We start from the raw sequence: 20,996 nt of genomic DNA, 5'->3' as shown, positions 1-20,996 counted from the left end.
AGATTCAACCGAATACCTCCTACATCTTCACTCGAACACACACAGTGAGATCCGGAAACCGATAGAGGTTATTTCTCGAAAAATCTGAATTGCGCCGCTCTCTCACCAACTAACGTTAGATTCGCTCAATTACGTACATTGATCAACGCAACTCTTCAACAGCCTGCTTCAAGATTATAGCTTACTCGTAGTGCTACTCATCTTGAGCCCTCCATCAATCTCCACCACCGCTCCATTGACGTATCTACTCTCCTCTCCAAACAAAAAGGCCACAACATCCGCAACCTCCTCGGGCGTGCCCAATCGCTCCAGCGCATTCCCTGTCCTCATCCTCTCCACCGCCTCCCCACCCTTGACGATGCCCGCATTGCTTGGCGTATCAATGTAGCCTGGGGCTACGCAGTTGACGCGGATGCCGCGTGGACCGAGTTCGAGTGAGAGAGACTTGCTCATCCCAATGAGTCCGAATTTCGTAGTGCAGTACACAGATTGCAGGGCAGCGCCGCGGATCCCAGAGATACTGGAGACATTCACAATGCTGGCGCCCCTCTTCAAGTGAGGCAAGCACGCTCGGGTGACTAGGAAGACGCCTTTAAGGTTGGTGTTAACTAGCTTGTCCCAATATGCATCGCTCGTCTCCTCCAATGGTATGCTGGTCGGATTCACGCCCGCACAGTTGAAGATATGGTCAATCTTGCCAAACTTTTCCATTGTGGCGGCTACGAACGACTGCACGTCTGGAGTAGAGCAGACGTCGACTGTCTGCGTAAGCGAGGGTGTTGGGCATTCCGAAGCTACGGATTCGAGGTTTGAAAGGTTGATGTCGCCGAGCGCTACGGAGGCGCCTAGAGAGGCCATTTTGAGTGCTGTCGCGCGACTATTATCACCATCATTATCATTAGTGCTGATTTCATAACGATGTTGGTTCGAAAAAGAGGGTTGTGCCGCACCCGATGCCGCTTCCGCCTCCTGTTACAAGGACGACTTTGTCCTGGAATAGCTTTGCCATGTTGTCTTTGTTCATTTGCTACGTCTTGAAAGTCTGGAAGCGTTCAAGGAGGATAGAGCTTGAAGTGCTACGTGCAATCATAGTCGAAGAGGGAATGGTAGATCATTGTGATGCGGAAGTGATATGGCATGTTTGCGGAGTAAGTGGGGTGAAGTCGGATGTGTGAAGCATGACTCGCGCATCACTCTTATCGGTTATAAAAATTAACATCGCTCATAAATTGTGTAGTAGTGTGTAACCACCTCCTGTCACGCTCCTCTTACTAAAACAGTTTTCGTTCTATCAGCATTATGATCCGACTTTGCAAGCATTTGCATTGAAGTGAAACCATGCAGATCTTTCGCTAACAACCCTTGCAGATGCAGTCGAGACAGTCATTCACTCATTCAGTCGTTCTTGTCGTTTCAATCCCAACCCTAAGCCATCCGAAACGCCATGCAATGCTAACTAAACCGTGGCAAAGAACTAGAGGCTCTACTGGTGCGCAGCTGCTCATTGTCGAGCGTCGGCCTATCGGCTCTTATCGTCCTCTGTCTTGCTTGCGGGAACTACCCCTTCTGATGGCTAGGGTCAGCTTATGCACTAACTCATCATCATCCACCTTCCCTTTGGCAATCCTCATCTCACTCTCATGGCCAATGCCTTCTTTCTTCTCGAGCTCCTTCCCTGCTGATTCTTTCTGCTCTTGCGCGTTATCATCATCCAATCTCTTTTGCCCATCGCCATTATCAGAAATCATGCCTGTGATCTTTCTCACTAGATCGTCCACTTTGAACGGCTTACTAATGACTTCATCCATACCCGCATCCCGCATTCCTTCGGTCTGCGCATCACGTACATTGGCCGACACGCCCAAGATGTGACTGTACCCAGCCTTGCCCGCTCTTTGTAGCGCTCGAATCGCCTGTGTCGCTGCATTACCATCCATGACCGGCATTTCCTGATCCATAAGTATGCAGTCGAAATGGTCGCTGTGATTGGGGTTGCCGCTGGCAATTTTGCCGCGCTCTGCAACGGAATCAACAGCTTCTTGTCCGTTGTTCGCAATGAACACTTCGAATCCCCTAGATTGAAGCTGACGGCGAAGAACCTTTTGGTTGATGAGATTGTCTTCTACGAGGAGGAGGCTTTTCTTGCTTTCGCTGCGTTGAGAGCTCTGCGTGTGTGATATCTCTTCAGCGGCGTTCTCCTGTCGTTGTGTCTCTCCCTTCTCCAGCTCCTCGCTTTTTTGTTCGGGGGCAGAGCTTCCTGGAGCGATGGATTCGGCAATACGCTCCGTCTCCTTGTAGCGGCGGTCTCCAGAGGCAGCGGGATGTGATTCAGCTACGTATTCTGTCGGTGGATTCTCGAGAGACTCGATGACGTTGCGTCTGTCCACTCCTTCATGACTTGTGAGTGTTTGGATGGCTGGGCGCTCGTGGTTTTCTTTGATGCTCTGAAGATTCGAGTTTGCGCGGCTGTAGCTGGGTCGAGGTGGTCGAAGGACTGGTATATCTGTGCGATTGGAGGAGGTATTCGAGTTTTCAGAATTACTTCGAGACTGAATTGGCGGCCGACCGTCCTCGCTCGTTTCATCTGATTGTCGTACCTTGAAGAAGAACCCGAAAGTTGAGCCTTCGCCTTCTACAGCGCTAACACCGATATCACCTCCATGCAACTGGCATACTGTCGGGCGTTGTTAGCGAATAACGGGCTGAACAGAAAGTGATAGTTACATTTACGTGATATGAACAGGCCTAGTCCTGAGCCACCATATCTTTCTTGTGTCTTTGGTGTGGCTTGTCTATAGGTTTGGTTAGTCCGACTTGGTGCGATTAGCTTACCGACTCAGCTTTTCATACCTGAATCGTTCGAATAACTTTTCTTGACCATTTCGATCAATGCCTATGCCAGTATCTTTGACAGCCACCATAAGGTATAATGGCTTTCCCTTGCCCCAACCAGAAGTCACTGTTGCATCAGTGTGTAAAGAATCCTCCTCCGTGCTGAAGAATATTACGTTTGGAGGATAAGAAGTTGGCCGCTCTGTGGAGGCGCCCATAGAAACTACTATCTTCCTTTCGCCGTTCTTTTTTGATGTGAACTTGATGGCGTTGGTGATCAAATTGACCAAAACTATGGAAATTTAGCGTATTCCCGCGCATGTTTGGATGTGCCCTTACCTTGCTTCATCCGGTTCATATCCGCAATAACATGGTCGACTCTTTGTTCATCATACGAAATATCCATTGCGTAGTGGAAATCAATGCTCTTGGCCCTGAACTCGGAGCTGAACACCTTGAGCGCTTTGGAGAAGTCCCATTTGGGCCTCACATCTGATTCTAATTAGACAAGTACAAGGGACGCTCCTGAATAACCTACCGCGCGGGACAAGCGTAAGCATCATGGAGTCGAGCTTCGAAAAAGAAAGAATGTCGTCCACTAGCGTGTTTTGATGAGTTACACAGAGAAGTATCGTGTCTGCAGCATCCAGAATGTCTGCAATCTGACCGCTTATATCTGCGTGACCTGGTCCAATCTTCTTCGTGATCTCCCTAGTAATCTCCATGACTTCCTCTGCGAGATGTAAAACAGCGCTAAGCGGATTACGAATTTCGTGCGAGACCATGTCAATAAACCTCTCCTGCTGTTCTTTCCGTTCTTGGGCTTCGCGCGCCGCCCTCTCCTGCGTAAGCTGGGCCTCCTTGATTTCGGTAATGTCTACAACAGCGCAAATGAACCCAACCTCGGGATCGTCACCAAGAGGTTTCAGAAGAAACATCCTCCACGCGCCCCCGGCTGTGTCATTGGCAGCGTCAGTGGCGCATCGAAACTCGATTCGTAGTTCTTGCTGGCCTTCAAATGCTTCGCGATAGGCAGCCATGACTCGGTCGTAGTCCTCACGGTGGATGCTCTCCGGCCAGGCACGAAACTCGTTTTGGCCTTTGTTTGTAGTGAGCTCGAAGAAGCCATCGTTTACAAAGATGGCCTCTGCGTTCTTGTCGAGGATAGCCAAGCCGTTGGGAAGCAGTTCGGCGAATCTCTGAAATAACTGGGTCTGCATGGAGTCGGCCTGCTGACTCTTGGTTTTACCGTCTTTACTGTCTGGGTGGGGCTCCGAGTCCCTTCGTTGTGTTGGCTGGCTCTTGCGCGACATCTCGTCCAAGCCTTCGATTGGCATATATCTCTCCACAGTGTGATTCTCCAGAAGCTGGGCCAAGATGCCCTGTCGTTTACCATGCTCATCGAGGATGGTGCTCAGGAGGAGCTGTGACTCTCGACTGTCGATGACGTGGGTGAGGAAGAACCTAGCGACTGGAACTTTTAAGCCGAAGCCCTGCGACGACTGAACGGAAAAGGCATGATGCTTACCTACCTTGACCGTTCTTCCCCTCAGCACTGCGCGCAGCGTGCTGAGCGCGCTACTGCCGTGGCTCTCGTGGGCATTTGAACCCTGGTCATCCAGATCGCCGCGTGCCTTGGCCCAGGCGAGGTTATTGATTACGGTCAGGTCGCTTCCCCAGAAGATGGCGGCACAATGGGGCATAGGCAGGATGCACGAGTTTACGAGGCACTTGAGCGCCGACGGCCAGGACTCGCGAGGGCCGAGTGATGTCTGAGACCTGCTGCGTATCAACACTGGAGCAGCATGACTGCGATGGCACAGGTCTCACCAGTCTTTCTGACCCAAATGCTCTTGGTTGAGATCGAAGATGGGCAAGCCCGCGGCGGTGAGCTTGTCAAGATTTTCCATGGCGCTGGTGCAGGGCGCCAGGAAGGGTCGTGGATGCTTGCAGGCGGTAGTCGAACAATTAGGGTGGCGCGAAGGAGGTGCGCACAGTGGGATGAAGTCTGCCCTACGGGCAAGCTTGACGTCATGTCGAACTGCGTGCCTGACTGGCAGTTCAGGTGAGACGTTGCGTCGGGGGGACCACCCACGACGGCGTCAATGAGGCACGGGAAGAAGACTGGACGGTGGTCTAGATGCGCCATGGACCGCCGAGGATCGTCTGTGGCGTTGACGTCAGATGCCGGGGGGTTCTTCGCTTCTATTTGCCCCTACCCTCATAGCACCCGCACCCACTAACGTTACCTGGCCGACTCTCCACATAGCTTCACCGTCTAGCACGATTACGATGTGGAGCGCGCATCATCGAACAAATTCTGTTTCCTTACAGCGTTGATGAGCGACGGATCATCTACTAACCCTTTGCTATACAACGTTACATCTGGTTAGGAGGGCCCCCACACTCTAGATAGAGACCTACTAGGGAGTTTGTGCCGACCACAAACCAATGTGATATCACTACCTACCGCTTTATCACGATACATGCATCCATGACATGTGTACTCTTACATGTCATCCTCGTCCATACTATCCTCCTCGTATATATAGTCACCATCTCTCATGTCATCATCCTCGTCTGTACTATCTTCCTCTTCCACAGTATAATCCTCCTTCTTGTCACCACCCTCTTCCATGTCCTCTTCCTCTTGCTCTTCTACTTCTTCCATGTCGTCTTCCTCTTCCTGATCCGCGTACTCTCTAGTAGGAAGCTTGTCCCACACCATAGGCGCTGCCTCCAGACTTATATCCGTCTGCGTGCACTCCTGCTCTTCTGCATCTTCCATGTCATTTTCCTCTTCCTCGTCCTCGTCCTCGTCCTCGTCATAGTCATTTTCCTCCTCCCACGCCATGTCAGCTTCCTTCTTCTCCTCCAACGCCAAGTCAGCTTCCTCCAATATCGTATCCGTCTCCGGCGCGCGGATCGAGCGCGACTGCCCAGCGCTCTTCTTCTCCAGCCACGCGCTCACCATGGTCATGGCATAATCGTCAATTTCGTCCTCCGCCCTATACTCACCCGGCTGTATCCAACCAGGCGTACCCACCTTCAAATCCATTATAGCGCCCTCCTCGTGCATCGAGTCGAAGTCGCCTATAACGAACCGCTTTTCCCTCAGTCGCACGAAAATATTATCTGGCTTAATATCGCAGTGTACGAATCCCAGGTAGTGTAGGTGTTCAATGCCCTTTTTCAAGTGATCGAGGCATGTGGCCACGTCAAAGCGGCAACCCGCATGCACCAGTTCGCTCAAAGTGCCATCGTAACGATCGAAGACCAGGCCAGATACCAGACCCGCCTCATTGACACGAACACCCTGATAGAAGCAGATATTTGGATGCGGGCTTGTGTGGAGAACTTCGCATGTTTCTATCTCGCGCAGCGTTATATCCCTCTCCCAGGGCGGACGAAAGAGATTTCTACCCTTCCGCAGAAAATCAATCTTCTTCTCAAAGAACGATCCATTTCGTGGGGCCAGTGTCATACTCGCAGGATCGTATCGAGGCATTACATAATGCATATCGATCTTGCGAGGCTGGAAGTCCCAGCGCCATGGGTCTACTTTCTGCTCGGGACTGCTAGGCAGTTCTGTCTCTGCGTACCATAGCCCATCCAGATTTTCCGAGTGGAAGAGAGCTCGCTTGAAGTCCCCGTAAACACGCCTCGAGACCATGATCAGCGAGGGTTCGGATTCGTTCGAGACCGCATCAGATATGATTTGTCGTGTCCTTGCTTGACGCTTGGGGCGAGGCATGATTGAAGGGTAAATGCAATGATCGCAGTGGAGTTGATTTGTTTGTGGGGAATAGTACGGGCAAAGAGGATAGCTTTATCGATGGATGGGGTTGCAAAGCTGGTAGGCATTGTGAAAGTACAGTAACTCAACAAAATTCAGTCGGCCTTCATTCCAGTGTGAAAGAACGACCAAAGATAAATTTCCCACTGGAAAGACTTCTAATACACGCCGCACTCTAGCAACGAGGCATCTATCTTTCATTCTGACCAGGTACCTCGACTCAAAACAGCAATTGGTTTGCATTAGTTAGTGAATCTGAGGGCCATAAGCTACCTTTGAAGCAGGCCCTTCAATTCACTTGGCTACTAACCTGCACCAGGGCAACTATTTCTCCAAGATCAAACCCCGCTCACGATACTCTGTCGGGGCAGTGCACACAGAGTTTCCTTCTATTTGCCCCCTCCCCCCTTTTAATGGTCAATTAATTTGCCTCTAGTAGAGTTTAATCCAGCGAAGAGCCTCAACCCCCTAGCCGACAGTAACTAACTCGAAAGTTGCTCAAATTCCCAACACTATGTTGAAGTACCTCAGCGAATTCGGTGGCAAGGCCACTAACGACAGACCAGTCCCCAAGATGCAGATCCTAGATTGGCACATGATCTCTAAAGGCGGCAACTCCGAGACATGGGTTCTCGCCCATCAAGATTCGAAGCTACACATTGCAATCAAAAAGGGCGGCGTACCAGCCTCAGCAGTCGACCGCCTCGATCCATCGACATGGACAGACACGAAGATCTGCAAGTCTCCTGAAGTTGTAGATCCCACAAACTTCTATCCCGAGTTCAAGCCCGAGTACACTCGATTCCGTTATCGCAAAGATGAGACTGCGGACGATGTCTTCAAGAAATATCAGTCATTTCTGAGTGTGGGCCCTCGAAGTGGGTTTTCAGCGTACCGTTCCGACCGCGTTGCGCGGATCACAGCGCGAGAAGTACAGACATGTGAGCGCCTCCGCGCTCATCCACACGCTAACGTAGCTGAGTACCGTGGTGTGCAGACTGGACGCAAGCTCATGTACGAGTACTGCGGTGCCCCGGTTGAAATCCCCATGGCCTCAGAGCGCGTGGTAAACCTTGTATTCAAGCGCTACGACTGCAATCTCTACGAGGCTGTGAGCCGTCGACAGAACCTAGATGTGCAGTGCTGCCTCGAGTCTATTGTTGCAGGTATCCAGCACTTGCATAGCCTTGGAATCGTGCATGGAGATATCAAGCACCAAAACATCTTTGTCCAGTATGCTGATGAGAAGTCTAATCTTCAGCCCAAGCGCTTCGTTGTAGGAGATTTCGACAGCGCACATGTGAAGGGTAGTGTGATTGGTCTGAAGTTAGGAACAAAGGTTTGGACGCGGCCCAAGGTACCAGGTAAAGATGTTGCAGAGGAAGAGGATGACTGGTATGCGTTTCAGAAGCTGAAGGAGTGGTTAGTTACGGCGACGGATGCAAGCCAGTTGTTGGGTTACGAAGGACTTGGCATGAATTAACTGTCACGACATGGATTAGACACCAGAATCTTGAGGATGTGGAAAGCTTTCTAATATTTGCCAATCTCTACCAAAGGGCTGTGCAGGATTTATGTCGTCACAAATCTCTCTGCACCCGTAGTACCTTCACAGATCCAGCGCTAGCCCAACTAGGGCGTATGCGCTTTTGAAATCATTTCTGCTTCAGGATGTTGCCCGAAGAAAGCCTCGCCGCTCACCAAGCTCACAAAGAAGGATACTACCCTTTCTCCTCTCCAAACTCTGCCCTCTTTCGTGCGCATCTGTTTGAATGTCTCAGGTGTAGCAAGAAATACTGTGATTATATATTTAGCAGCTTTCTTAGAATTGTCCGAGTTTCTTCTTTACCAGAATATTGGACATCAGCAGAGTCGGCACTGGGCGGCGACCTGCGGTGCCTGGACGATGTGTCGTGGTGCCGGAGACTTGCAGAAACCAGATTTACCAGTTGGAACAGTCGTCCTGCCACATCGGTGCGGCACATCCTGGTAAGGATGACCGCAGACGTTCGAGTAGTATATATACCAACCGCAAGTACAGTTGCTTGGATTGGTGGGACTGTTGACAAGCCGGTTTATGACATCTTGTCCTAGCTGAGCTGATGTAATTGGTGCTGCTGCCATATTGATATCGTACAAGCAGACTATCGACAGGATTCCTCCTAAGGTAGTGATCTAAACTTCAGTTTCAATCAGAGCCTGATCATAATCATAATCAGCATCTAACAGCAAGAGCACGAGGGGAGGATAGCACGCGTAGAGTAGACGCGACGTACCTAGAGCAAGCTTTTGATTCTGCAGCGAGTGGTTGCAGCCAGTGTGGTATTGACAGTGGCGCCGTGAGAAGTTTACCGGGTCGGGCGGACTCTGCCAAGTCTACTGAATGCTGCTCAAGATCGAATCTAGTGGGAGAGTCAATAAGCTGTAATTACTCTTGGAAAAATAGTAGAAGTCCTGGTAGATTGCATAGAGATCTAGTGCTGTATAGAGATAGAATACTAACCGGAAACTGGGTTTGGGCGGGCGATCAATAGGCTGTTCAGGAAAGCACCGGGGCGTCGTATGGTATTGTAAGGAAACTAAAAGGTAAGGGTACGGTGGTAGCCTGGGCTGTCACGCTACTCCACTATCACGGGACTGTCCTGCAGGAGTCACCTGCAGCATTGTCGCACAGCATCAAGCCCCTGACCAATCATAGTCCAGGAGCTTTCAGGCGTTTGCAAGACTTTCCAAGGTCAAGCCCACGGTTATTACTTTCCAAGGTAATTCCCGAATTACGATTGGCCTAGAAGGTGAGAGGACTTCGTTAGCGCCGCGCTAGTTCTGTATAGGCTGCCCAGCCTAAAATTACTGAGTCATACCTAGCTACCTGGGTAAGATAACGGCAGCATCGGAGTCCTTACCCTGCTCCGAACCTCACTTTAATAAACCTAGTCTTTTCGCGCGCGCCAGTCGGACTCTCGGTAAGGTAAACGGCGAGAAACAAACAAGTGGACAATAATTTCCCACAGGTCTCTAAAGGTTTCTAAAAGTGAGTCGCTTTGGTTTATTAGACGCTCAGAAATCTGGAACAATACATGCTACCCTTCAAACGCTCGGTTCCACAAGCCGCCGCGCAACTATAGCTAATTGTCTCGACGCTTGCAGTCCTAGACCTCAACTCTCCGCCACTTCCAAAACTTGCTTCCAAAAGCAGCGGCACAGAGATTTTGTCCCTCTCTCACTCGAACCACCTTCGCAGAACCAGCGATAGCTCAACTAGGGCGCAAGCGCTTTGAATATCCTCTTCTCCTACTGCTGAGGCAAGATTACAACGGCTTTTTTGAGTCTCCTTTCACCATGATCAAACCTGAACACCGGTTCATATCTGAAGGTCAGGGCTACTTTGGCTCGCACGAAAACCCCAAAACCGAAACCCATTGCAATGTCTGGGACTGGGACCAACTGCGTATGATTAAGATCAAAGGCACCGCCAAGCTCTTTCCGCCTGAAGTGGACAGAGAGGCTCCAATTCTGGCGCAGTTTGCTGATTACCTGTCGCCGGAAGTTCGCGCAGTCACAGTTGATGAGGACGGCCTCCTTTCTGGAATCTCTACGGATCCGATAGAGGATGACACTATGTTTGTTCCATATCTTCATGTCTCGACCTTTGGATCACTCGCCGCATGTCGTACAATCCAGTACTCCAAACTTCAAGAGCTCGATCGACTTGGGCCAGGTGTGGATCTCTCGTCATACAAAGATGAGTCCGGAATCCCCAAAATGGTTGCCTTCAAATTCAATCCCTGGGGGAAGACTGTTAGACTCCACATGAGTTGGGATGAGATTAACCTTCTCGAACGTCTGCCGCCGCATCCTAACATATTACCATTTGATCGCGTTGTCCTGGATGACGTGGAGTCTCGGGTGATTGGATTCACAACAAAGTACATTCCGGGTGGAACTCTCGAAAATCTAAAGGTCCCTTTTCGACTGGAATGGATGCGACAGCTCCTTCAAGTCGTGGACTTCCTGAACTTAGAATTGGGAATTATGCATCAAGACATTGCACCCCGAAATCTACTCGTCGACCCTGACACACATGAGGTCCTTCTCTTCGACTTCGATATGGCCGCATGCGGAAAGAAAGGCTTGCGAGATGGTCGAGATGACGTGGCCGGTGTCGTTTTCACCCTTTATGAAATCATCACGAACGATACACACTTTACGAGTATCCCCCACTGGGAACGAACAATGGACACAGTGCAAAACATCCCAGTGTGGACCTGTAATCGCGAACTGGACTCTGATGTATCAGCTTTCCGCAACTTATTGAATGAATGGGTAGCGACACGAAAATCCAAAGGGGACATAGAACGATATCTCAATGCACCCAACCGGCTTACATGGCCGGACCTACCAACATCGCCCGACTATAATGTGCGATTCGAGCATGGCAAAACTGTGGATGGAGAATCGATTTGGGTAACGGGTCCGCGGATGAGACGCACTGCACTGGAGATAGGTCAGTACTGCTTTCGCTGGGAGAGGCCACCACAGAGCAGACTATTGAAGGGTGAAAGTAGCGTGCGATAGGTTGTTTAAGGAAGGCAGCTTCAACCATACCGAATCAAGATTAGATTTAGTAGGCTGCGTCTGCTTCAATCCTCTCTCCGCCATCGTCAGCACTTTCTTTTTCAACAATGCTTGTATACTGTCCATATAGTTGGGTAGGAAATCGAGCTGTCTAAGTACTGTGACAGCTGATTCTGGAATACGAACTGCACGCAAGCACAAAGGCTAGACTTCTCGAACAGAGAAATATTGGTGCAGCTTGATAAGTTCGTCAGAGTCGTAGCTTTGGAGTTTCTCTAGATGTCGTGTCAAGGCTGGCCTACAAGAAGTTCGACATTGTGTCGCTGTAGACATAGCGTATACAATATCTATTTGGCCAGTTTGTGTGCTCCGAACCTCTTCGATGTTTTGCGCAATACCTACAAAAGATAGTGTTCGCCCAGTAATCAATAGACAAAGAATGACATCCCTGACAATCTGCGAGTTTGAGATGAGCGAGAGTTATGTTTCGAGTAGAAATATCTGTAAATGATTTACTGTCTGGTTACCTTCAACTATCTCAGATTCGGGTCCCCCATTCTCGATGGTGAATAATAGATTGATCACACCAATTCAATTGTCGAAGCCGGGTATATTTAGAAATTGTGCTAGTCCATTCTCTTCAAGGCAGGTAATTTCCGAGAAATGACTGACATACTAAAGCGGCTGGCACATATATCGGGGGAATGGAGCCGCTCTTGTTCGTTGCTCGAATAATTCCCCGTGTATGCTGGATGACTCCCGTCCAACACTTAGGGATACGTAGCTATACTATCGTTGTAGTATCTGCTAAATGCAAGCGAAGCCTTTTACATCATGGGGCGATAGGGGTTTTGACGTCTTGGAGGATATTTTGGCGGCATGTTTGGGTCAGGGGCACCCTAGATGTTGCTAGGAATTAGGTTTAGATCAGTACGCTTGGGTTTGAGGTGGGGTCATCTTCTGCGGAACAATGACGTGTTGAACAGATGCATGTTCATCCAGAGGAAATGATGTTTGAGCAGAATACCTGTAAGTGAAATGTGTGCGTGTCAGAATATATGGTCTTGACGGCGAGTAAAGGGAATGCTCAGCAGTGGAGTTCCAGCCTCGCTCTCAGAAGGTACAAGTGGGGTTGCGGCACGACCCACACCACACGACCGGGGAGTTGTTTCATCCCGGCATCAAATCTTACGCTACTGCCGTTATATTGCGCGTTTGGCGTTCTCCTTTATCCCACATGTCTGATTGTATATATTCGCTGTTTCGCCCTATATGTGACGTCCCCCGCCTATAACTCTACCCCATCACGCGACCATGTCCACCTCATCGTCCCAGTCCTCGAACAAGATGCTCGATAGCTTGCCAACACCCACAAATAACCTTGCGGAGCTTGCGAAAGAGGAGAAAAGCTTCACATTTGCTCATTTTACTTGCGAACATGCCTGGGTCATAGGAAATATCCTCCGCAACGCACTCCGGACTGCCGAATGCCCCGCTATCATCCATATCGCGCTTGCAAATCAGACGCTATTCCATGCGCCCAGTTTACCTGGCATAATGCCCGACCATGAGACGTGGGCGCAGCGGAAGCGCAACACGGTGTTGAGATGGGGACATAGTACATGGTTCATGAACTGCCAGTTCGATGGAGACTACAAAACATTTGCGGAACATCATGCCATGAGTGGGGAGGAATGGACAAAATACACAGTTGAGGGAGGAGGGTTTCCGGTGTTTGTTAAGGGCGTGGAGGGAGTGGTGGGCGCAATAGTTGTGGCGGGACTGGACGGGTTAGAGGGGGCCAAGGCGCACGTGGTTATTGTGAAGGCGGTGGAAGAGTACAAAGATTTGAGGGAAGGTTTCAAGAGTCCCATGAGGAGTATGACACTTAAATAACCAGATGGCCTGGGCATAAGGTATGGACTCGGTATTACCGTTGGGATCAAGGAGGGGTTGGAATTGAATCCTAGAGTAAAGAGGAGGAGCTAGGATTGCTCACGGACCGGAGGCCGAATCGCCCGCCGATCGCGTCAAAGGCTGTTGAGTAGCCCAAGATGAAGTTTCGTCCTGTGTTGATATAGGGCGGCGATGCGTGCTTTGCAGGGACAACGTAGCTGGGTTCGATGCATGAACCCTCGCCAAGGACGAAAGAGTACGAGACCACTGGCGCGCCCAAAGATGGGAAGTTGACAGCGATACAGGTTCCTGGCTTCACACGCTTCACCAGCTTAGCATGACCTCGCTTGTTGGGGTTGCGAATAAGCACAGTCGGTATCGATACACCTGCCTCCGCTCTAATGTACATCTGCGGTATCCCAGTATCGATGAGGATCGGACCGCAGTTAGCTCCCTCGCCATCGATGCTGAAGCACATCTTCGCCATTGCCCAGTCTCTTGGATCCTCCGCATGAGCCAACCCTGGCTCTAGGCCGTCAAACGCGAAGCCTCGTGTGTTTTCCTTAGTCAGCCCCAGATGCACGCCGTCCGCGGAAACGACATAGCCAGCCCGCATTGACACTGTCGATATTGGCTGTCCGTTGATCGCAATGACATTCAGGAACGGATTGACTTTTGGCGTACCGTTTGGCATGCCATCCCTTGGTTGATTCCTACCGAATCCCACCCCCATATAGGTTATAGAGCTCGTATCGCGTTCCACCGCCTTCTCCCCCTCCGGGCCCAGCGGGCACGTAAACCCGTCTTTACTGGGATTGTACCATGGGCATCTCCAACTCTTATCTACAATCAGTACAGGTACTATCGTAGTCGCGTACGAGCCGGCTTCGCCATGAAAGCCGATGGGTAACTCGACGAGTCGGCCTACGTAGAGGATCAAGCTACTGGTGAAGTAGTGGTGTGCTGGCGTGCCTACTGTTGCGCTGATGTTGGGCAGTATGGGAGCTCCAATAAGCAGGCATGTGGAGCCAGTATCTACAGGCATCCTAATGTCGACGCCCTCAATCCTACACATGACTCGCGGGGCTTCTTCAGTGCTAAGCTTGTGGATGAAGGGTATGAAGATAGACTCTGTGTACTGCGATAGGTCAATGTCCGTAGAGCGCATGCTGTTCTGGAGCATGGTGTAAAGCCCGAAAAAGAGGACGATGACAGCGACGTGCCGGCAGAGTGTTGAACTCCCCAAGACTGTGCCCGAAGGCGTTAAAGATGGTAAATATGGGGTTGAGGACGGTGCTGAGAGCGCTTGATAGTCCTGGGTTTCCATTGTTTGTATAGGCTGCAGCTGTGGTCCCACTGCAGCCTACATGTATGCTGTCAAACGCCAAACATTCACGCTAGAGAGATGTCAGTAATGCGACTAAAGCACGAACATGTGGTTCGTCGATACCCTTACATATCTTCTCCATGGGGTGTCAAAAGAGCGGTGGTTGTGCTTCTACGTCATTCGCGCATTGATGAGTTGGCGTGTCCCCACCACTGAACCCCATCTTGTCTTAACAGCTTCAGCCTTCCACTCTGCTCAACCAGCAACATGTGATAATTTTACACACCGGTCAGAATGCGACCACCAACTGCCGACAGCCACAGCGTTCCCCGAATCGCCCATCCATGTTCTGCAGATCGCTAAGCACACGTGACGATGCACGACGCAGCTGGGGTTTCCTTGGCTCTTCTGCATGTCCAGTGGCGCAGGATTACCTTCTACTAACATCAAGGCTATACAAACAATTTTTGCACAAATCAACACCCTCGAGTCGAAGATGGCTTCCGACGACGTACGCGACCCAGTTCATCGAACCTGAGGCCCCCTTCGATCTCATCTCGAGTCGCTCAGAGATTCGCCCCTTCTACCCACCGCCGCATTGTTTGACGCAGAACACTCGAATACAGAGCATGTAGCCACCATGGGTCGCTCACCCTCCCGATCCAGCGATGGCGCAGACTCTGCGCACCACATGCGAGTCGAACCGCGCCTTCTGAAGGCGATCGAAGATAAGAAGCATGAAGAAGCTATCGCCGTCATCGAGCATGCGAAGGCGAAGTCCGAGCCCGTGGAGCATCTCCTGCGCATAGGCTTGATGCGCGCAGCTGAGCGTGGGAACATCTACATCACAGAATACCTTCTCAAGAGCGGTGCAAAGCCTGACGGCGCGCCAGGAGGAAGGGCATCCCCCCTGTTCAAGGCCATCGAAAAGAACCATGTCGGTATTGTGCAATTACTGCTCAGGTTTGGAGGGAATATGGATGCACAAGATAAACAGGGACGCACGGCTCTTATGACGGCCGCATGGAAGAATCACTTTCACATCATGCATGAGCTGTTGAGGTGTGGTGCAGATGTCAACAAGAAGGACAACACAGGTAGGAATGTACTACACAACTTAGCGGCGGACAAGCATTGCAATTGGGGGCGCGACGTTATTGCTGAGCTGTTGAGGCAGAATGTTGCGATTGATGGACCGGAGGGCCAAGACGAGCAGAAGAGGAGTCCGCTGCATTGGGCGGCGAGCACGGGGAAGAAAGAGCTTTGTGAAATGTTGCTGAAGAGAGCTAGGTTGCCACGGGCGAACGTGAATGCGGTGGAAGTACGTCAGAAGACGGCATTGCATCTCGCTGTTGCGCATGGACGAGATGATATCATCGAGTTGTTGCTCGTTCATGGGGCCGACGTCATGGCAAAGAGCGATGGTAGCTGGACACCACTGCACAACGCCTGTGAGCAGGGTAGCATAAAAGTTGTTCGCATACTTCTAAGTGCCGGCGCAAACGTCAATGCGAGGCTATTGAATGGCATGACTCCTTTGCACGTGGCAGCCCAGAATGGACATTTAGAGGTTGTGAACTGCCTTCTAGAGAGGAAGGATATTAAGCGAGCAGCAAAAGATACGTTCGGTATCACGCCATTTCTCCGTGCGGCGCAGAGCAAGAAGCCAGCACGGAAAGATATAATCAACACGCTGGCGCCACACAACCAGGTGGAGGCATTGAGCGAGGACGCGCTCGGGGCCACGAATGGCTTCCACGCTACCATCGTCGACTTCGGCAATTTTCATAATGAAAATAAGGTGACTAGGAAAACTGTTTACGAGCTGCTGTATGGCCGTGACACCATCAATCCGAGGAAGCCTGCAGTCACTATCTTGCCCAAGGAATCAAAGGCGACGAGCTTTAGGTGGATCCATCTCCCTGCCAACAATATGGCGTGGGTAGAGGCATTGCTGACCAAAGCGTTCATTGAAGAAGGGGCAAGTGACGTTGAAGGATTCAAAGCGCTAGAACGATCTTTCAGCCATCAGCACCGTGGACAGCAAATACACTCACACTTCATGAGACCACTATGTCAGAGTACACCACGCGCCCCGAAACAACACGATGACTCTGACCTCTCTGATGGCGCCGAACAAGAACCACCACAAATTGTTGTCAACAGCGGTTTAGGTCTAGATCTTGATGCTATAGCGGGTGCACAAGAACCAACATTACCGCGGTTGCCAAAAATGCCTGTAAGAACAGGTACAGTAGGCACGGACCAAACAGACTGGACAACAGGTTCTGGCTCGGGTCACGCAACTGGCAAGGAAAGCAAGGGGAAGACGAAAGACAAGACAAAAGACAAGACGAAAAAGATGGCGAGATGGGGCGGTTCCAAGCAGGCCGGGAAACGCGGTGGGACTGATACACCAACAAAGCCGCCAGATCATCATGCAAGACGACCAACTACAAATTCCTCGCTAACAAACAGTGGGTATCTTAGATCGCCCGGTAGTCCTGGGAGGAAAGACCCAACCGCCTCGGCGAAAGGCAATGTCTTCGCCTTCATGCCATACTTACATTTCGAAACCGACCGACGACGACAGGAGATGCAGGCTGCGATTGCGCGATCCCAGATGTTGAAGGAGCGAGAGAAGCACGAAGGTCGCAACATCAAGCCAGCCATCCAACGCGCGTCAACATACGACGAGATGCTCTTGCGGGCTCATTTGACTTCTTCACAAGTTTCGCTGCATGTCAGACGCACGCTGGATCAATTCTTCTATCATAACATCGACACGCAGTCTCGCGATCGGGATCAGGTTGTTTATCGGTATCAATGCAAGTCGGATGACCCTCAACATGTCGATCCGAAGATATTCATGGTCGACCAGCTGTGGTTGTGGACGCTCGGGAAAGACTTAATCGTGACTGCCTTCCCACAACGGTGGCAGCAACCTCGCAACGATCCACTTAATGTCCTCGACGGTGTCATCGAAGATATCAATAGCAAGACGCGAGAACCCGTGCGTAGTGTATATGATCTTGCGATGGTCATTACAAGCCGATGCAGCGGCGTATTTGACAGACACCGCATAGGGGACGAGGAGTACCAGTTCCTCGACATGTTCGAATCCAGCATCGGAGACGCTACTGAGATGGAGACTTTGCTATTCAAGGAGTTCAACACCGCATCAGCACAGGCATCAGCATGGCTTCAACACCATCGACGACCAAATCGGTTTTCTCGGCATCTTGAAGCCGAAGGAAGGCAAAGAGAGCATCTTAGTCGTCGGCACACGCCACACCACTCCCACCCATTGTCCGACCCACCCATTACAGAGGACTATGATGACACCGATCGTACAGCCGCCCACGCACCGCTCTTCGTCGATAACCTACTGGATATAGGCAATGAGACTGATCTGCTCGCTGAAATCAAGGACATCCGCGATGAACTCAACATGATTGCAAAGGTACTAGAAGATCAGCGCAATGTGCTACCGGATCTGGAAACCAGTGTTATCGATATCTATCGCGAAGAGCACAGAAATCAGCAAGATTTGAAGAAACGGTTCAAGGAAATGCTGAAAACAATCGATACGCATATCAAAGATTTGGAACGCATGGATAAACAGGCTGAACGCATTTATAAATCCATCACAGATCTACTTGATCTGAAACAGAAACACGCCAACGCATTCGAAGCTCGCTTTGCAAGGGATCAAGCTGCGGGCACGGCACGCCAGAGTCAGACTATTATGGTTTTTACGATAGTCACGATTATCTTCCTGCCTCTCTCCTTCATTGCGGCATTGTTCACCATCAACATACAAGAGTTTCCCCACGGGCCTGGTGGTGACGAACCGAGCTTACCATTGTCATTCGTCAGCAAGTATATGTTCGGCATCGGCCTTGCGATTTCGATCCCTTTCATTGCTATTGCTTTGAGTTTCGATGCTATTGGTGACTTCTTCCGCGAAGTCAAACGTCGGTTTAGAGCCCGTGGCGCGAGAAAGAGTCGAGCGCGACGTGGCAGTACTAACAAGACAATTATGAGCAATGATAAAATGGATATCGAATACACAGCCGACATGCGCACCCTTGAACAGACACTTAGTGCCGGGCGAAGCACCGTCCGACCGGATGGAAGGAGGAGTATTGAGAGCTATCTGGGCGGCGCGCGAGGTAATGGCTGGGGTGATGGAGGGTCCTTGCTTCCTGTGACTAGTAGGAGTACGGCGAGGAGCGGGCAAAAGAATGGCGTAGTTGTTAAAAATGGGACAGCAGCCGTCGCAGGCAGACTGAGTGCGGATATGCAGCTGTCGCCGGTGGAGAGGTTGAATACTGGTTTCAGGATGAGGGGAAGTGCGGATATTGAGCGTGTGTAGGGGCATCGTCAAGTATGAGAGTGTGTATGGGATTTTTGGGTAATGTAGGGGACAAAATTTGGAAAAGCATATACCCTAGCCCTATTCGTTCTCGCAATGCTAAAACACAGATATGAAGATATCGAATTCAGTCAAATGTCCTTCACTTTGCTGATCTCATCACCAACAGCGCCTGAGCTCCGGCCCCAGGCACGATGCGAGCTCTTCCCACTCACCCGACGATAACATCACAGAAGAACCCACGATTTCTCCCCCAACGACCGATCGCCTAAACCGCGCGGTCTTAGGCGAGTAAGAAAGTAAGATCATGTATGGATAAAGGTCATAAAGAAAAGCCTGCGCGCATAGGCGAAAGAGCATAGTCGACAAGAACGTCTCCAACTTTACGCCAACATGTATGCAGTCCTACCACGCGAAGTAAGAGACATGGTCTATGACAACATTCTTGGTGCAAATAGACATAAGCAACTGGTGATAAGACGTGGCGACGTGAAGAATAGACTTGGGTCCTACGAAATCATAGTGTAGCTTTCATCAATTTGTGACCACACAACTCTTCGAAGCCCGACTTGCAGTCTATATCCTGGTGCTCGACACGGATATGAGCACGGATGTTCTGACGGAACTCGTTGAGCGCTGTACCGCACTCGGGTCTTCCTCTTCAGCTCCGCATTCCTGAAAATGCTCCCTACATTTTTCACAGAAGATGGATTTAACCAGGGCACGGGGCCTAGTATCCTTGTTCAGCACATCCGCCACCGTATCTGCGCCGACAAAATATGTGACGCGATATCGGCGGAACGATTCAAAAGGAACTTGCCTGTCCTCCTTTCGATCAAGAATAAGAAAGTCAACTTAACGATATGTATTAATTCCAGCAACAAACTTCACTAATGAGTTATTAATGACAAGTTGTCTTTCCCACTATAACGAGCGTTTTCTTCATAACTAGTGGGTTTTTCCTGCCTGGCTTCGGGGGGGGGCTAACAGTTCAAGAAGGGCAGGTCGGATTCGGCTGAGTGTCACGCCTCTTCAAAGAAGAAACGCGTTGCTTGAGTGCTGACCCCTAACACAAAGAGATATGGCCTAAGGTGACTATGATATAGACAACCTGTCACCACTGGAATTGACTCAACGTAGACTTTGATAACGACGAAGCAAGGATTGACAGCACGGGCAGTACACCAAAATTGATAGTGGACGTTTAAATGAACACTTTTCTCTCGCTAAAGATCGAGGCCTACTAATCCCTGTCCGTTCCACAATGCATACGCGTTTTTCAGTGCAGGTTACATTGGTTTTGAATGCGTTGATGTGCGCCACGAAGCCTCAGCGTTCTTTCGTAGTGTAGCTGTTTACAGTCTCACCTCTTGTTGTTGCCTCTTCGTAAGCCAGGTAGTTCAAAAGTATTTCACTAAGTGCAGTGCCGAGTTGGGCCAGCCCTCGATCCCCAAATCACTTCTCTTCCACAGCTCCAGCTGCTGTCAAGGTACGATACTTTATCAATTCTATGAAGTCTTCGTCGACCTGCACACCATACTCGCTATAATATAATACCTGCAATTTATCTTCACATCTCATCCAACTATCTACCAGAATGGCAATCTGTATACCTTCTTGTAGGCTTTTGTTTTTAGATCCTATTAGAATAATCCTCTTCAGCATCCTCAGGATCGTCTTCCCCGAAGATAGCAACCTCGTCATTTGTTCCCACCTCATTCCCGCGCCCTCTCCCCCTTGGTATCACCATTCCTACCGCTTCTTTGTTCTGTAACACCACATCTCTCTCCCCAATCCCAGCCCTTCCACCCTGCTGCTTCTGCACCGCAACCACAATCACACGGCCCGAAACAAGCACACCCCCGCACAAGCTCCACCACCCCGGATTCACTCCAAAGACCAGCTTATCAAGCACGAGCGCCCACAGCACATTAGTATAAACCATGTTCGTCGCCCTGGCCCCATTCCCTATTCCCCCAGCCGCAAGACCGCTTGTGAGTAAGAACTGCGTGAAGAAGCCGCAGATCCCGAGGGAAAGTAGTAAGGACCATTGACGGAGATTGGCGGGTGCGGCAAACGAAGGGAAGGATGGGATGGGGAGAGTGAGGGACACCGTGGAGACAAGCGTTGACCAGGCAGCGAAGTAGTTCACGCTTACGAGCGGGTGCGCGCGTGGGCCTATCCACCGGATT

General features: G+C 50.6%; 8 protein-coding genes across 8 annotated transcripts; 3 read left to right on the top strand and 5 right to left on the bottom strand.

Moving 5' to 3' along the window:
- Nucleotides 1–174: 174 nt before the first annotated feature.
- On the bottom strand, nucleotides 175–1,009 carry K460DRAFT_270914 (NAD(P)-binding protein; the record flags this gene model as incomplete). The annotated part of the gene is made up of 2 exons (XM_040927686.1): nucleotides 175–877; nucleotides 951–1,009. The coding sequence occupies 2 exons, from the start codon at nucleotides 1,007–1,009 to the stop codon at nucleotides 175–177; spliced, it is 762 nt and encodes a 253-aa protein (XP_040793626.1).
- A 520-nt stretch (nucleotides 1,010–1,529) lies between these two features.
- On the bottom strand, nucleotides 1,530–4,742 carry K460DRAFT_275202 (putative histidine kinase HHK12p; the record flags this gene model as incomplete). The annotated part of the gene is made up of 7 exons (XM_040928019.1): nucleotides 1,530–2,674; nucleotides 2,725–2,792; nucleotides 2,851–3,124; nucleotides 3,172–3,324; nucleotides 3,371–4,303; nucleotides 4,361–4,611; nucleotides 4,663–4,742. 7 exons carry the CDS (start codon nucleotides 4,740–4,742, stop codon nucleotides 1,530–1,532), a joined length of 2,904 nt encoding a protein of 967 aa, XP_040793625.1.
- A 192-nt stretch (nucleotides 4,743–4,934) lies between these two features.
- On the bottom strand, nucleotides 4,935–6,505 carry K460DRAFT_373139 (serine/threonine kinase; the record flags this gene model as incomplete). Its single annotated transcript, XM_040934560.1, has 2 exons — nucleotides 4,935–4,998; nucleotides 5,769–6,505. The coding sequence occupies 2 exons, from the start codon at nucleotides 6,503–6,505 to the stop codon at nucleotides 4,935–4,937; spliced, it is 801 nt and encodes a 266-aa protein (XP_040793624.1).
- A 637-nt stretch (nucleotides 6,506–7,142) lies between these two features.
- K460DRAFT_423608 (uncharacterized protein) lies at nucleotides 7,143–8,314 on the top strand (the record flags this gene model as incomplete). Its single annotated transcript, XM_040938205.1, has 1 exon — nucleotides 7,143–8,314. The coding sequence occupies one exon, from the start codon at nucleotides 7,143–7,145 to the stop codon at nucleotides 8,109–8,111; it is 969 nt and encodes a 322-aa protein (XP_040793623.1). The 3' UTR covers nucleotides 8,112–8,314.
- K460DRAFT_361809 (uncharacterized protein) lies at nucleotides 8,142–9,189 on the bottom strand. The gene is made up of 4 exons (XM_040932527.1): nucleotides 9,132–9,189; nucleotides 8,905–9,030; nucleotides 8,478–8,827; nucleotides 8,142–8,424 (listed from the first exon to the last, which is right to left on the bottom strand). Exon 3 carries the CDS (start codon nucleotides 8,750–8,752, stop codon nucleotides 8,492–8,494), a length of 261 nt encoding a protein of 86 aa, XP_040793622.1. The 5' UTR covers nucleotides 8,753–8,827; nucleotides 8,905–9,030; nucleotides 9,132–9,189; the 3' UTR covers nucleotides 8,142–8,424; nucleotides 8,478–8,491.
- Nucleotides 9,190–9,547: 358 nt separating this feature from the next.
- On the top strand, nucleotides 9,548–11,664 carry K460DRAFT_328609 (uncharacterized protein). Its single transcript, XM_040930707.1, has 2 exons — nucleotides 9,548–9,659; nucleotides 9,776–11,664. The coding sequence occupies exon 2, from the start codon at nucleotides 9,968–9,970 to the stop codon at nucleotides 11,201–11,203; it is 1,236 nt and encodes a 411-aa protein (XP_040793621.1). The 5' UTR covers nucleotides 9,548–9,659; nucleotides 9,776–9,967; the 3' UTR covers nucleotides 11,204–11,664.
- Nucleotides 11,665–12,550: 886 nt separating this feature from the next.
- K460DRAFT_373136 (uncharacterized protein) lies at nucleotides 12,551–13,099 on the top strand (the record flags this gene model as incomplete). The annotated part of the gene is made up of 1 exon (XM_040934559.1): nucleotides 12,551–13,099. One exon carries the CDS (start codon nucleotides 12,551–12,553, stop codon nucleotides 13,097–13,099), a length of 549 nt encoding a protein of 182 aa, XP_040793620.1.
- Nucleotides 13,100–13,169: 70 nt separating this feature from the next.
- On the bottom strand, nucleotides 13,170–14,267 carry K460DRAFT_274038 (uncharacterized protein; the record flags this gene model as incomplete). The annotated part of the gene is made up of 1 exon (XM_040927929.1): nucleotides 13,170–14,267. The coding sequence occupies one exon, from the start codon at nucleotides 14,265–14,267 to the stop codon at nucleotides 13,170–13,172; it is 1,098 nt and encodes a 365-aa protein (XP_040793619.1).
- Nucleotides 14,268–20,996: the final 6,729 nt, after the last annotated feature.

Source organism: Cucurbitaria berberidis (genome assembly GCF_010015615.1).
Source record: "Cucurbitaria berberidis CBS 394.84 unplaced genomic scaffold K460scaffold_1, whole genome shotgun sequence".
In the NCBI taxonomy this organism is placed as follows: Eukaryota; Fungi; Ascomycota; class Dothideomycetes; order Pleosporales; family Cucurbitariaceae; genus Cucurbitaria; species Cucurbitaria berberidis.
Note: the sequence above shows the minus strand (reverse complement) of the source record. Positions and strands in the feature narration are given on the sequence as shown.

Excerpts from the sequence above, each read along its gene's own strand:
- K460DRAFT_361809 (XM_040932527.1), bottom strand. The coding sequence starts at position 8,752 with ATGGCAGCAGCACCAATTACATCAGCTCAGCTAGGACAAGATGTCATA.
- K460DRAFT_328609 (XM_040930707.1), top strand. The coding sequence starts at position 9,968 with ATGATCAAACCTGAACACCGGTTCATATCTGAAGGTCAGGGCTACTTT.